This window comes from Cervus elaphus, chromosome 12 (genome assembly GCF_910594005.1).
Source record: "Cervus elaphus chromosome 12, mCerEla1.1, whole genome shotgun sequence".
NCBI lineage: Eukaryota > Metazoa > Chordata > Mammalia > Artiodactyla > Cervidae > Cervus > Cervus elaphus.
Window position 1 is genome coordinate 64177286 of NC_057826.1, and position 13980 is coordinate 64191265.

Below are 13980 nucleotides of genomic sequence, written 5' to 3' on the forward strand. Positions count from 1 at the left end.
ATAGGTAACTGGGTTCTAGGCCTTAAGGCCTGGCTTTTCCATTTAATGTTAATTTTGTCAAGTGTTGAGGGACTTTGGGTCAGTCTGTTAGTTGCTTTCGGGGTGCTTTGAACTGGAAGATACCATTTTGTGTATACAAAAGCAATATTTATATGACTTCATATCTGACTTAAATTAGATGAAAACAGTGGGTGCTGGTCTATTGTTGGAAAATAAGGGGAAGCTCAGGTGTAAAACAGGCCTGGATGGTAGTAGGAATAGAGGAATAGAATCCAGCAGGTTTGGAAACCACAGGGTCCCAGGCAGAAGATGGTCACAGGTGTTGAAAGAAGCAAGATAACACCCTATTTCTTCTTTCTCCCTTCTTCATTCTGACTCCCAAGTTCCCAGTACACAAGGAGAAGGCTTATTGCTGGCGCTGTGGGAATCTCTTGTGGCTTTTCCTGTTCTTTGAAAGAAAAATGGACCTTGTTTAAATAGCAGGAAGTGTCTGAGTTCTTTTCGCATCGATAAAAAGCACCAGCCTCACTGGCTGTTTACTGTGAGAACCAACCAGCTCCTCACTGACCCCATTGTGCTCAGTAGACTGGCTGGGCAGGGCAGTGGGGGGTGGAGGGGGTCACTGGAACCTGTATTTTATCTCTCTTTCCTCTATACTTTTACATTTTCTGTTTCCCTGGGAAGAGTTGGTTTCATTATATTCCTTGCAAGACTGAGCAAAAATCTCCTGGATTTCACACCTCAAATGTGTCTCTGTGTTTCACCAAGAGAAGTATGTACAGTCCCTTCAAAAGTCTCCTCTCCTTGGAAAAAGGAGATTGTCTTTGATCTGTTATCCTAATTTTACTGCCATTGATACATTCATTTTGTCAGTGAGCCAGCATCTTATACTGTGGTCAGTAAGAGCTTGTGTCTAAGTGAAAATACTATAAGGTTGCATTGCAGGATTGTAGGAAGGATTGCAAGATGGTAGCGTAGGTCTGTTCATTTCACCATTTTTTGAACTTCTGTTTTAAAGAAGGGTCTGGGCCCAGGTTTGACTTCGTAGAATCAGCCTAATTTCTTGGGAATTGCGCTCTTCTTAACTCGATGCCCTGCTTAGCTACAGGTGGTGCTCTTGTCCAGGGCAACTTTGGTAGCTCCTGAAAATCGGGTAATGGATGTCAGGCCCAGAAGGCACTGGTGTGTGCCATGGAAGAAAACTTTTTTCTGCTTAAGTGTTTTAAGGGTGTTGCTGGTCACTTTCTTCTTAGATCTTTTCCTTCAGGCAAGTCCAAAGAAATCAGTCCATCCACTTCCATCTCCCCCGCCTAAGCAGTAACAAGCTAAAAGTAGGTACAGCTTCTTGCTTCTTTTAGGTTCATCAGAGTTCTCTTCTAAGTGTACGTACAGCTTCATCTTTGAGTTTTCCTAATCCTAGCATTGGTGCATTCTGCTTAGCAAAGTAAAGTAGATGTGAGAAGCAGGAATGTGTGAAAATCATCGAATCGTGGTTTTGAGATGAATTGGAACTTCTCAAAATTCACACACAAGACAGATTTGTATATGCTTAAATATTTGTCTTGAGGGAGTATATGCGAGTGGAAAGAGGAGATAAGCAAGCTGCAGAAATCTGATGCTCTTAGCTTGCCCGCTCTTACTCAGTGACTGAAAAATATATGGGTTTCTTTTTTTTTCCCCTTCCTGTGCTTTTAATGAGAAACAAGGAAACTTATTGTCTGAAGCTGATTGGTACCTCTGTGGGGAATGTTTAGGAGCTATCAAAATTGAGGGACCCCAGGGAACCCAATTAAAAGAGAAGGGTAATTGTGACAAGGAGAAACCCTTGGAGTTGTTATGAAAGCGTTGCCTGCCTGATCAGACCGGGAACTCATACAGGCCTCCTTGTCTGGTGCCAGCAAGAGGGCTTAGCAGTCGGTTCTGTCCCAGCTGCAGCCATTTGATTGTGTTGGTCAGGAGACCAACAAAAAGGAGAGCATTTCAATAATCTAAACAGGACCAAACAAAGAGACTGAACAAAGGTGTGTGCCACAGCGTCAGGGAGTGGGGGTAGGGAGAGAAATGGGGCCTGGCAGTGTTCCGAAGGTGGGAAAAGGCAGGCTGTAGTGCAGAGGAGTAAACATCCAGGACCTGTGGCTTTGTAGCAAAAACAGAGTGGCTGATGATTTGTTGTGATGCTGTCAGCACATCCGTTCTCATTCAGTTTATACAATCAGTTGTGCACTTGGCAGATAGTGGCGAGAACAGAGAAATGACCATTGAAAACTTTTGGATTGCTCTCAACAGTCAGCTTCTGTAGTTCAGAGGAAAAAAACCATGGGTTCAAACCTGGAAACTAAAAGTAGACAGTATGTTTTTCTTAACAGTTTTCTTGTTTTACTTTTAGTAGTTGTGTATGTGATATTTCTAGCCGTTCTGTCTCCCTTCCTATGTCCCACAACCACTTCCAAATATACTCTTAACTCTCTCATTCCCCTAAGTTTCATCTCTTCCGCTCCTAATATCAGCAATTGTTCAGGGCATGTTTATGGACCAGTCTGCAAACAGGAAACTCTACTTCCTGAAATGTGATGGGAGTTGAATGATACTGAATGGATAAGATGAAAATTTCTGAGTTAAGTGTTCTCTAAAGATCTCTGGCTGAAATGCCTTTTTTTTTTTTTTTTTAAATGGGAGGAGGAAGGAAAAAGGCACAAATTAGTGAGTGAGAGCAGCTTCCATTTCACAGAAACCCGAAGTCTTTCTGAAAAAGCTGAATAAGCCCTGGTGCCTTTATTAAATTACAGCTTAGGATAATAATATTTACCAGCCAACCTATTTGAAATCATCCAAAAGAGAGTGTTTTTTTATTTTTTTGTTTTGTTTTTTAGTGTATTTCTTGGTGTTTAAGTGTCTTTAGGGGCAGGTAAGAGCTTTACTTTCTTGGGCTCCAAAATCACTGCAGATGGTGACTGCAGCTCCTTGGAAGAAAAGCTATGACCAACCTAGACAGCATAGACATTACTTTGCCGACAAAGGTCCATCTAGTCAAAGCTATGGTTTTTCCAGTAGTCACATATGGATGTGAGAGTTGGACCATAAAGAAAGCTGAGTGACGAAAAATTGATGCTTTTGAACTGTGGTGTTGAGAGTCCCTTGGACTCCGAGAGATCAAACCAGTGGATCCTAAAGGAAGTCAGTCCTGAATATTCATTGGAAGGACTGATGCTGAAGCTGAAGCTCCAATACTTTGGCCACCTGATGCAAAGAGCCAACTCATTGGAAAAGACCCTGATGCCGGGAAGGATTGAAGGCAGGAGGAGAAGTGGATGACAGAGGATGAGGTGATTGGATGGCATCACTGACTCAGTGGACATGAGTTTGAGCAAGCTCCGGGACTTGGTGATGGACAGGGCATCCTGGTGTGCTGCAGTCCATGGGGTTACAGAGTCAGACACGACTGAACTGAACTGAACTGAAGAGCAGCCCTTGCTTCTCTACATTCTCATGCCTTCAGGAGGTAAACCTTAATTTAGCCACAGAACTAGCAGAAAGAGATACCTAGAGATAGGATGAACAAGGGAAAAACAGATTTCTCAGGTCACTTACAGCAGGTATGGCATGGATGTTACTCTTAGATGTCAATATTACCTGCTCTCTCTTGAAAAAGAATGTGGAACAGGAAAATTTTCAGGTACCTTAGCTGCTTAGCAAATGTCTTATTGGGAACTGTCAGTTGGGAAGGGACCTCCCTCCCTCCTTCAAGATGTTTCTTCCCAGAGCACTACTGCATATGATTTTAAAGCACTTTGCATTCTTCTCTAGAGTACTTTCCTGCTCTCCTGATGGACAAGCATCCTGGTTGTAGTAATTTTGGCTGCATACAGCTTTGCAGTGAGTGATTTTGCTGCTTCAATTAAATACAATTTTCCACTTCCCCCTTTTCTTCTCCCTAGGCAAGGAGAGCCTCATCACTGACAGTGGAAAGCTGTATGCCCTTGATGTCCTGCTGACTCGGCTCAAGTCTCAAGGACATAGGGTCCTTATCTACTCCCAGATGACCAGGATGATAGACCTGCTGGAGGTAGGAGAAAGAATTGTGGGGACTAGGACACTTTGGCATTTAACTTGCAAGAATCAGACGTGTATGGCTAACGTCAGTGCTGCTTAATGGAAACACCAAACTTGTCTTCATGCTTTTACCATCTGTAAAGGCAGAGGAAGCAACTCCTGGCAGAGATGAATGTGTGTAAAGGACTTCTTCCTCCTTCTTTATAGCAGTGAAATAGAATCCCCTCTTCCCTCCCTTTACTAGGGAAGAAATTCCCTAATTTTCAAGTAGATCAGAGCCTAGGAATTTCTTGAAAAGTCCTCAGAAATTCTGTATGGAAAACAAGATTTGGAATTAGTTCTCTATTAGAGAGCAGCTGTTCTACCTGAACTAGTGTAGTAGTTCTCAACCGGATGACATTTTGCAGTTTTTTGGGGGGAGCTTTAACAAATATGAATGTCTGGTCCCATCCTCAGAGATTCTCATATAAAAAGTTGGAAACAAAGCCTAGGCATCAGGATATTTAAAAGCTCCCAAGGTGCTTCTAATATATAACCAAAGTTGGCAACCATTGGATTATGGTGAGAGATATAGCTCTGTCTTATTTTGCAGGACAGGTTTTGTTTCTTTTGTTACCTCTGGGTTGACATTTGCTTTGCTTTCTTGTTGCTGAGGTAATGGCTTATTATTTGAGGGAGAGGAAGTCATGGACATATAAACAGAGGAGTGAAAATGAGGATAATCATCACAGACCACTAGAGTAAGTCTTTAGTGCAAAAAATTTGGAAAATCATCCATCAAGAGACTAAAGCACCTGGATGTCAGTAGTGTATAAATATTCTCATGTTTTTTTCATGTGTTTTAACTACCTAAGGCTTTAAATTTTAACCCTGCTACTCCAGAGACTAGTTGGTAGTAAATAAGTAGAAACTGGACCATGATTATCCCTATCTAGAAATAAGAGAGTTAGAGATTCTATCAATACAGAAGGAAAGAAGGGTAGCAATAGGAAGAATTTTAGGTTCTTCAGAAGCCAAGGCTGGCTCGCTGAATGTTACAGTGAGTTTATCTGAATTCGGTGACAGGTTCTTACATAAGCAGGCAACTTCTTTTAGCAAGAGACATAACAAATGATATTCAAGGTCAATTTAATCACTGAGTTTTATGTTTAATAAAAAGTATTTAGCCTCTAGAATGCTGTCAACAAGCAAAAGTTTCTGGTTTGTATTGTGAGTAGGTCATCTATTTCTTTTTTTTTTTTTTAATTAATTTTTATCGGAGTATAGTTACTTTACAATGCTGTGATAGTTTCTGCTATACAACCAAATGAGTCAGTCGCACATATGCATATATCCCCTCCCTTCTGGACTTCCTTCCCTGCAAAGTCACCACAGTGCTCTAAGTAGAGCTCCTTGTGCTGTACAGTGTGTTCTCATGACTTATCTATCTTGTATATAGTATCAGTAGTGTGTGTGTGTCAGCCCCAGTCTCCCAGTTCCTCCCACTCCCCTCCCTTTCCCCCTTGGTATCCATACATTTGTTCTGAAAGTCTCTGCCTGAATCCTTAATATTCTGCTCAAACTAAATGATGCCAAAACAATATGAGTAACTTTCCTTCAGTGGGACTTTTTTTAGATAAAATGTTCTTGCCTTTTCCTGAAGAGTCAGGAAAGTATAGATGAAGTAGTAATGTTTCACTGATTAGAATTATAGAAAAAAGCAATATGCTAAGGATTTTGTGAGGGAGTCAGTAATCTTGTTTCCCCAAGGCTATATCAATATGTTATAAAGTCTTAAAAGCTGGTTCACATTAAAGGGACATTCCAGGAAAAAAGGACTGCCACCAAAAAATAAGCTAGCTGTGGTAGATGAAGGTGAGTGTGGGTAGGTTAAGTTTGACAGAGTCCTGCATTTTAGTCCCTTATTCTGTATATTGCACATTTCTAGGTATTCATAAATATTACTTATTACTAAGATAAGTAATTCAAGGTATATTAAGATGAGTGTTGTTCAGGATGAGTGCTCTAAATCCTACCCACCAGGGTCCCTCTGCCTCTGATCCAGCAGGATGTTTAGAGGGGATGGACTGTGTGGGTAGGCTTAGCAAATACTGGCAGCTTGAGAACCTTCTCTAAACGTAGTTGCATCACTCTGTGGGGAATTATAAATTAGGGAAATGCCAATTCAAAGCCTGAATTTCACAACTGCTAACATTCTTTAGCCATGTGTATAACATGCATCTAGGATGCTGAAGCCAGCAAGTTTTGCAACTGTTCGTACTGAAAAATTAAAGTGGAACTGTTGTCTAGTTTCCTTACCACTATACTGTTCCTATTACTACTGTACAATTTTCCTTCAGCATTAAAAGTTTCTTTTTCTTTTTCAGTCTGTTTATTTGTTTTAATACTGTTTACTTAAATGAATCACATTTTGTATTTCAAGAGGTTAGTCCTCCAAATTTATTTTGTGGGCATAGAATTACAGTGCCCACAGTGTTTAATACATGTCTAATCATTCATAGAAGTGTAAATGTGTTGTGGATCTTGGGACAGTACAGGATTAGGTTTATTTTTCATTCTTTTCAGAGTATTATGGGTTTTTCAGTCACTTTCATGATGGAAGCTTTCATGGTAAGCTTTTATAGAGCCATATTCCACTTTAAAACATGTCCAAGTATTAAAAAGAAAAAAATACCTTCACCTTGGCCTTGAGGCTTCATACTCACGGTGTTGTGGTTTTGTTTACTTGTTTGTACTTTTTAGAGTAAAAAAAAAAGTTTTCAGGATTGTCTTTTTCCCTGGACATCTTGCATCTTGTATATCAAAGAGGGAAGAAAAACTTAACTAGAGCAGAAATTAGAGCTAACATGGGGCTGTTGACGTTCTGCTGTGTAGCTGTGGAGTACGTTAGCATCTCTTTTACCCAACAGCCTTTTTGGGTTTTTTGTTCTGTGCTTTAACCCTGGCTGTGTGTTTGTTTCTGGGATTCAGAAGAACTAAAAGATAGTAAAAATTCACACACTTTTATATGGCCAGGTTTCCATTTTGTGAAAAATACTAGATCAAGGCACTTAGTACTTGCTCAGTATTTTCTAAAGTGATTGATAGCCTCCTTCTCTTGGGCAAAAATCTGATTTTAATTTAAATTTCTAGTAAATGTATCAGATCTTCCAAATAGAATTCTGTTTTCAGAAATATTTTATCTTTTCCCATGGTATCCAAATAGTATTTCTGGATAAGGGATTTAAAAAGGAAAGTAACTTCCAGGGCCAAGAACTTCTAGTGTGTCATGGGTAGAAGTTAGGACGTAAATAGAGGAAGGTATGGCAGGTCACTAAATGTTATGTTATCGGTTTATTTTATATTACCAAGTCACATATAAGATCTTGGCTGATGCGGCTACTATGGACACAGGCATAGCGCTTGTCCAGTTGGGATGATGGCATCCAGCTGGATGTCAGAACTTTCCCCACCACCACCATTTTACCCTGATTTGCGACACTCCCCTTCACTCCCCATAGTTTAGTACTTGCAGAGAGCTTTAACTCACTACAGATGACTTACGTTATCTCTGCATCATCTCTTTTGAGATTCATTCCTATTGCATCAAGCATCTGAGTCTGTAGTTTAAGGAAATAAGTCTCAATATTTTCTATTCAATACAGGAGTACTTGGAAAGGGTCAGCCAACTGGTGCTGTATGTGTTGTGATTGTTAAGTACTGAAACCCAGACAAATCTTGCACTGCACCAATATATGAAAATAACCAGAATTAAATCCAGATAATCCATAGCTAATGATGATATTTGAGACACTGGGTCGTATAAGTTGCCTAGTCAGCAAGTACCTCACTGGGGAAGGATTCATCGCAAACAGACATTCTATCATTTATGGGCTGATTTTCTTAGAACTCCAAATAACCTTTGGGAGCTATGGTTCTGAACATACAGGGAAACTGAATATTTTGTAACTGCTCCATGGAATGAAAAGCAAATTGAGGTCACTGTAAACTAGCATTTTCATTAGGTCTTAGAAATGATAGAAGGATATTTGTGTTTGCAGCCACACTGTATTTTTTCTCTTTAGTTCATTTCTTTTTCATGCCATTTCTTTTTATGAGGGAGGTGTTGTGGCAGAGGTAAACACCAGTTAAATGTGGTCTTTGACTTCAAGAGATGTGTCGAGCGAAGAATTTATATATATAGTATACCACACAAATAACTGTCGAGTGTATCCTGATACTAATGCCAAAAATAAAGCATGAACAGAGCTGAAGATAGCAGGAGGGATACATTTATTTCTAACTTGGTCACTTCAGGAAGGCTTCACATAAAATGACATAAAACCAAACTTAAATAGAATTTCAACCATGAGGAAGAAAGGCATTTTCAGACTAAGGAAGCCACATGTAAAAAGGCATGGAGGTTGGAGGGTACATGACATTGTGTGCGTTGGGAAAGGGGGGGTTAGTTCAGTGTAACTGGAGCATATGGTATAGAAGAAAGGGGAATAACAAGTAGGGTGAAAGCAGATTATGATGGGCCCTTCAGTGCCTTGTGATCAGGTCTTGCTCCATAAGGCTTTGTATTAGATAAAGGAAGGATAACTGCCATATTTCACTCACTTGGTGCGGTTTGCTTGGACAAGAGAGAAACTGTAGACATTGAGAGACGTCTCACTTTTTGCTAGTGATACACCTCAAAGATGAGAGGGGTCATGTCTAGAAAAATAAAGTTACACTAGGTCTGCGTGTTTGTGGATCATACTAACTTTCCTTCACATTGTTTTATGACAGTGAAATTGGGTTAAAATGAACACCAGAGACAACTTTGAAATAAAAAAGAAGTCTCAGAATGGAAGGTTTGTTGTAGGGAAATGTAAACATTTGCCTCTATTTTTTCAAGTGCCCAGTTAACTCTCTATGTTGATGATGGATGAGAGTTACACAGAACATTATGAGGCTTCTCCCGCCCCCTCTTTTCCTCTAGTGGTGATGAACTTCTCTTCTGTCTGGAAGCAGCAGGTGGAAGGATTAAGCTAAAAGCTCTGGATCCACTCTGCTTGAATTCTCATCCTAGCTGCAGTACCCACTGCCTGTGTCACTTTAGAGATCTTACTTAGCATCTGTTAAATATGGGATTGACAATAGTAACACCTATCTGAAAGAGCCTTTCTGGATAAGTAATACCAAGTAAAATACACAGAATAGTGATTGTTATTTAGTGAATGTTCAGTAAATGCAAACCATCATCGTTATCTCTACTACTTCAAGGTAAACTTAGACCCTTTGTATTATATCGCTGGTGTGAATGTTTGCTTTTATTTAGTGTACTTTAAAGGATTGAGAGGCATTTCTGAAGCTATTTTGAGTTTTGCTGATACCTCTGTTTACATGCTTCTGCTTAAAAAGTAGGACTTAGGAATGTGTTCCAGAACAGACCTGTCCTCTCAATTTGTATTCTAAGAAAGTGGTTTTCCAACAGATAAGGTTGGATATAGGAAAGGAGACTTTTAAAGTGTAGACATAAAATAGGTAGGGCCCTGGACTCCATACCCTTCTTTGTTAACTAGAATAGTAAATTTTCTTTAATCTATTTTATATTAGAGGGGTTCCATATAAGATTTTTCTTGGAAAAAGTGTTCCAGTGCCTTAGAAATAGCATAAGGGTATGTTCTGTAACAGTGTGGATATACTTACAAGTCACACCTGTTAAATGCAAATTCTGATTTATTGGATATATGGGGTATGCCCCTCAGTTCTGCATTTCTGACACACTTCATGTGTTGCTCATCTGAGGGGCATGTTGAGATAGTATGATTCTAAGGGACCCTGCCCTGCCTTCTCTCTGGAGTAGTTGTTCTCAGCTCTGGATATAATATCTTTGGATGTTTTATATCAGCAGGCATCTTTGGAACTTTTAAAAAAACAAACCAGTCTAGGCCCTAATTCAGACCTACAGAGTCAGAATTCCTGGAGTGGGACCCAGGAATTTTAATCCTGGTTGAAAGTCAGTCCTCAGATGGCAGGAGTACCTCTTGTCTATAACCCCTTTGCCTTCTTCAGTAATTTTTAAAAATAGTATCTACTAGAACTATATAGGTCTAAAGACTTCCTAAATGTTAAAAGCCATAATTTGTATTTTATTAATTCAAGGAGAATTAGAGCTTACTTTGGTTGGTGGTTATTGATCCACTTGAGAATACTGGTGTTCATATTTGTTTAATTAGGGGAGAGTACTGAATTATGAGACTTCTGGGAGAGGAAGGTCTACATTTGGTTTCTGTCTTCTCTTTGCTGCTTTTTTGGGGGGGGGGGGGGGCGCAGCATAGCATGTGGGATCTTAGTTCTCTGATCATGGATTGAACCCTTACCCCCTACATAGAAAGTGCAGAGTCTTAATCACTGGACTGCCAGGGAAGTGCCTCTCTTTGCTGCTTTTACTTTTTTTTTTTTTTTTAATTTATTTATTTATTTATTTTTTCATTTATTTTTATTAGTTGGAGGCTAAATAGGAATTCTTGGTTTACAAGGTTCCAAGAAATTCAGTCATATTGATGGATCATTTTTTTAGACTTTCCTAAATAACCCAAGTAGACTTGAGTGAGAGAATGCCCTTGGTTTCTCCACAGTGCCAAATGTCAGGAAGAACTGGGTAGTGGTTGGCCTTTCTGTCACAAAAGTTCTTAGTACTGGACTGCTAACATGGCTTGGTTCCTATACAACACAGTAAAGTCATCCAGCAAGTGGTAATCCATCCAGCTGTGGTCCTCAGGCATGGGAGTGAATTACAGAGGATTGAGGGGTGAATGGGAATCCTGTGCCATCTTTAAAAGATATTTAACTGCAAAACTCAGAAGAGTTACTAATTAACCAACTCTTAGCTACTGGCTTTGAAGAGAATACATTAACCAAGGCACTTAAGATGGATCTTAGAAAACCTTTTGATATAGAGATTGTTAAGGGGGGATAGATTTTTAATTGGCAAATAATTGCTTTACAATATTCTGGGTTTTTTTAAAATAGATTTTTAAATTTTCAAAAGTTCTGTGACTACTATCAAATTATTTGTTGATAGAATTCATCTTTTTATATTTTTAAAAACTTGAATTTTATATTAAATCATTAAATGTTTTTAGGATTATAGGAGAACTAGACTAAGGATGGAGCAGTTCTTGAAATTAATGATTGGAAAAAATAAGGCTTTTCTTTCCAGATGAATATTTGATTAAATTAAGTATCTTTTTCAAACAGCCTAGAGTTCTAGAGAGATGTCTAAGGTAGCTTTGGGGCTACCTAGCTCACAAACTAGGTAGTTTGGGGGTTTCTAGCTCACAAACCAAAATTTGTGAATGAAAGAAATATTGAGTTGCTTTTTTAGCTCAGCCTTTTAGATGTCTTTCTGTAGTGTGAGAATACAGCTATTCCTCTATTCTGCTTTTAATTGCTGTTTCCATGTCCATGTACTTGTTTTGAAGCTATTTACTGAAATAGGATCTAGACTCAGCTAAGCCTTCTGAAATGCCACTATTCCCCTGGGTGAGAGCAGAGGCTTAAAGCAGCAAATGGGAAAGATTCACTTCCGTTGCCTCAGTAACAAGCTGTCTATAATCAGTGTTGGCTTGGTTATGGTCTAGGATTAATATTTCTGGTGGTGTTCTGACCTTGATATATAAATGATGTGTATAGCAAGATCTCCAGGAAGATTCATTCATCACTGCTGTGTAAAGGCAAAAGAGTGCCTATGCAGGAAGTCCGCTTTTGGGTTAAAATTCAAATCTGTGGGCTCCCTCTCTATAATCTAGATATTTTGTTGTTCTGGATGGCCACATCTGATGGAATAGAGGCTCAGGTATAATGAGCCTCTAAAGACCATCGTCATGCTGTTATTTTTCATCTTCTTTTCTGAATTCTTCCTTATCCAAACATCCCCTACTACTCTTTTGCCATTAACCCATTCCCATTATAGGGTTATACCACTAAATGTGAAACTTGCTTTGACTGAATATTTTCTGCCCCTCTTTGATTACCAAAGCCCTTAAAGAATCCCCTGGAGACAGAAACAAATAGTGAAAAAAAGAAGAAAAAATACATACTTAGCAGCTTGCTCTAGGATTGCTGCTGCGTACACTACACCAGCCATACCAGACTATGTAACAACCTTGCATACTGAAATACCCAGCCAGGTATAAGAGCTGCATAATGAGAGTATTACAATAAAAGAGCATTTGACCACAGAAAGTTATTTAGCACATGTAGCTCCCAAATGTAGAAATGATTAGTCTTTTTCAATAGGAAAAAAGTTTTTTTGAACCGAAAAAAACTGTTTCATGGTGTTTCTTATAAATCAGCAGCTATATTAGCTTTTGATACTAGTCCCTCAATGAGTGCACTTTTTGAAATGCAATCCATATGATTGGATAAAGAAAGAGGAAGTCATTACATCATCTGTAAGAAGAATTGCAGCTTCCAAGAATGAATATATATTCCCTCCATTACATCTCTTGAAATACCTTCTCCATTCTTAAAAGTTGTAATTCTTCTTAGAGATAACACTAAGAACATTCTCAGCCATGGAAAGTTACCTTGTTGCTTAGGTCTCCCTTAACAGTAATGCATGCTGTGCTGAGAGAAGGGAGCTTAGGTTATAAATTCAAGGACTTTGGTCAGCAAGAATTTGCTGGAGAGAAACCCATTGGGGTGAGTGCTCCTTCCTGAAAGAAAACCAGATATTCCATAGCCGTGAGAGGCATCTGGTTGGTGACTGAAAAGCCATTTTGGTTAGAGATTTTATTTTGTTTCGCTTGTTTGTTTTTTCACAAAATCTACAAAAGTCTGCAGGAATAAGATTAGTCTAAGTTGAAATTGAGAGTGGTTGTAATCTTCAGGGTACCTCTGGTTTTACATGCTGATAGTAAGCTTATTTACAAATCAAATTCCTATACTTTTGAGATTGCTTTGTCTTCATTCTGGAATAGAATGACTTACCCCCCATGGATAAGGTGGGTAGATCCTTGTGAGAATTAGAATGCAATAATTTGCATCAAGCTTATTATATCTTTTTGCTCTGATTGACAGGAATATATGGTTTACAGGAAGCATACCTACATGAGGCTTGATGGCTCCTCTAAGATCTCAGAGAGACGGGACATGGTTGCTGATTTTCAAACCAGGTAATGTTAATAGATATTACAAAAATTGTCATTTGATTTTTCCTCTAGTTGAGATGGTGACTTTCAAAGCAATACCAGTACATCTCAGATTGTTAAGCAATCATGATACAGTTCCTGCCATTTTAAGAGGTAGCTCAATCTGCTTATAATGGTTCAGATCTGGGTGGCTGTGAGAGAGAGGAAATGAATAGTTGGTAAGTTCAGTATTCTAAATATTCTTTCTTACTGAATCAGTGCCTGTTTCTTTGGGCAATAAAAGAAATAATTTCTGAGAATGAACCAGGATCCTTCTTATGTGAATAATATGTATGTTTAAAAAAAAGTCCACAAGGCTATATTCATAAATGTTAACAGTGGCTATCTCTGGGTATTGACTTATAGTTGGTTTTCATTTTGTTTTGCTTACCTATTTCATTTTGTGTAAGCTTAAAGAAAAAACCTTCTTTTCTCCTGCTTTGCCCCTAATATTGTAGTGGTGCAGTGCACTCTGACAAATTGCAATAGAGTGCAGTCTATTCATCTGGCAGCTCTCAGTTACAGTACCTATCCTACCTGATAATGAGCCTGTGAAATTTCAAATACCGCCTGCTGGATGCTGATGGCCTACAGGGCCATAATTATCCTAAGTGCAGGTTCTCGTTGTAATAAGCAGGGTCTAGTTACTGCTCTCTCCAAGGAGAAAGCCAGGCTGTACTAGTGACAGGTCTCTTGAACTCAACCTTTAATTTTCCTTGAGAACTAAGGAATAGACTAGGTCTCAATGTTCTGTAAGTCAGAACAA

General features: G+C 39.0%; 1 protein-coding gene across 3 annotated transcripts in view; it reads left to right on the forward strand.

Annotated features, from left to right (window-relative positions):
• Nucleotides 1-13980, forward strand: part of INO80 (INO80 complex ATPase subunit) — a 121287-nt gene that overhangs the window by 83721 nt on the left and 23586 nt on the right. For all 3 annotated transcript variants that reach the window (XM_043919201.1, XM_043919199.1, XM_043919200.1), the window contains exons 27-28: nt 3936-4063; nt 13105-13199. In XM_043919201.1, coding sequence (XP_043775136.1) covers nt 3936-4063; nt 13105-13199 — 223 coding nt within the window. The remainder of the gene's footprint in view (nt 1-3935; nt 4064-13104; nt 13200-13980) is intronic.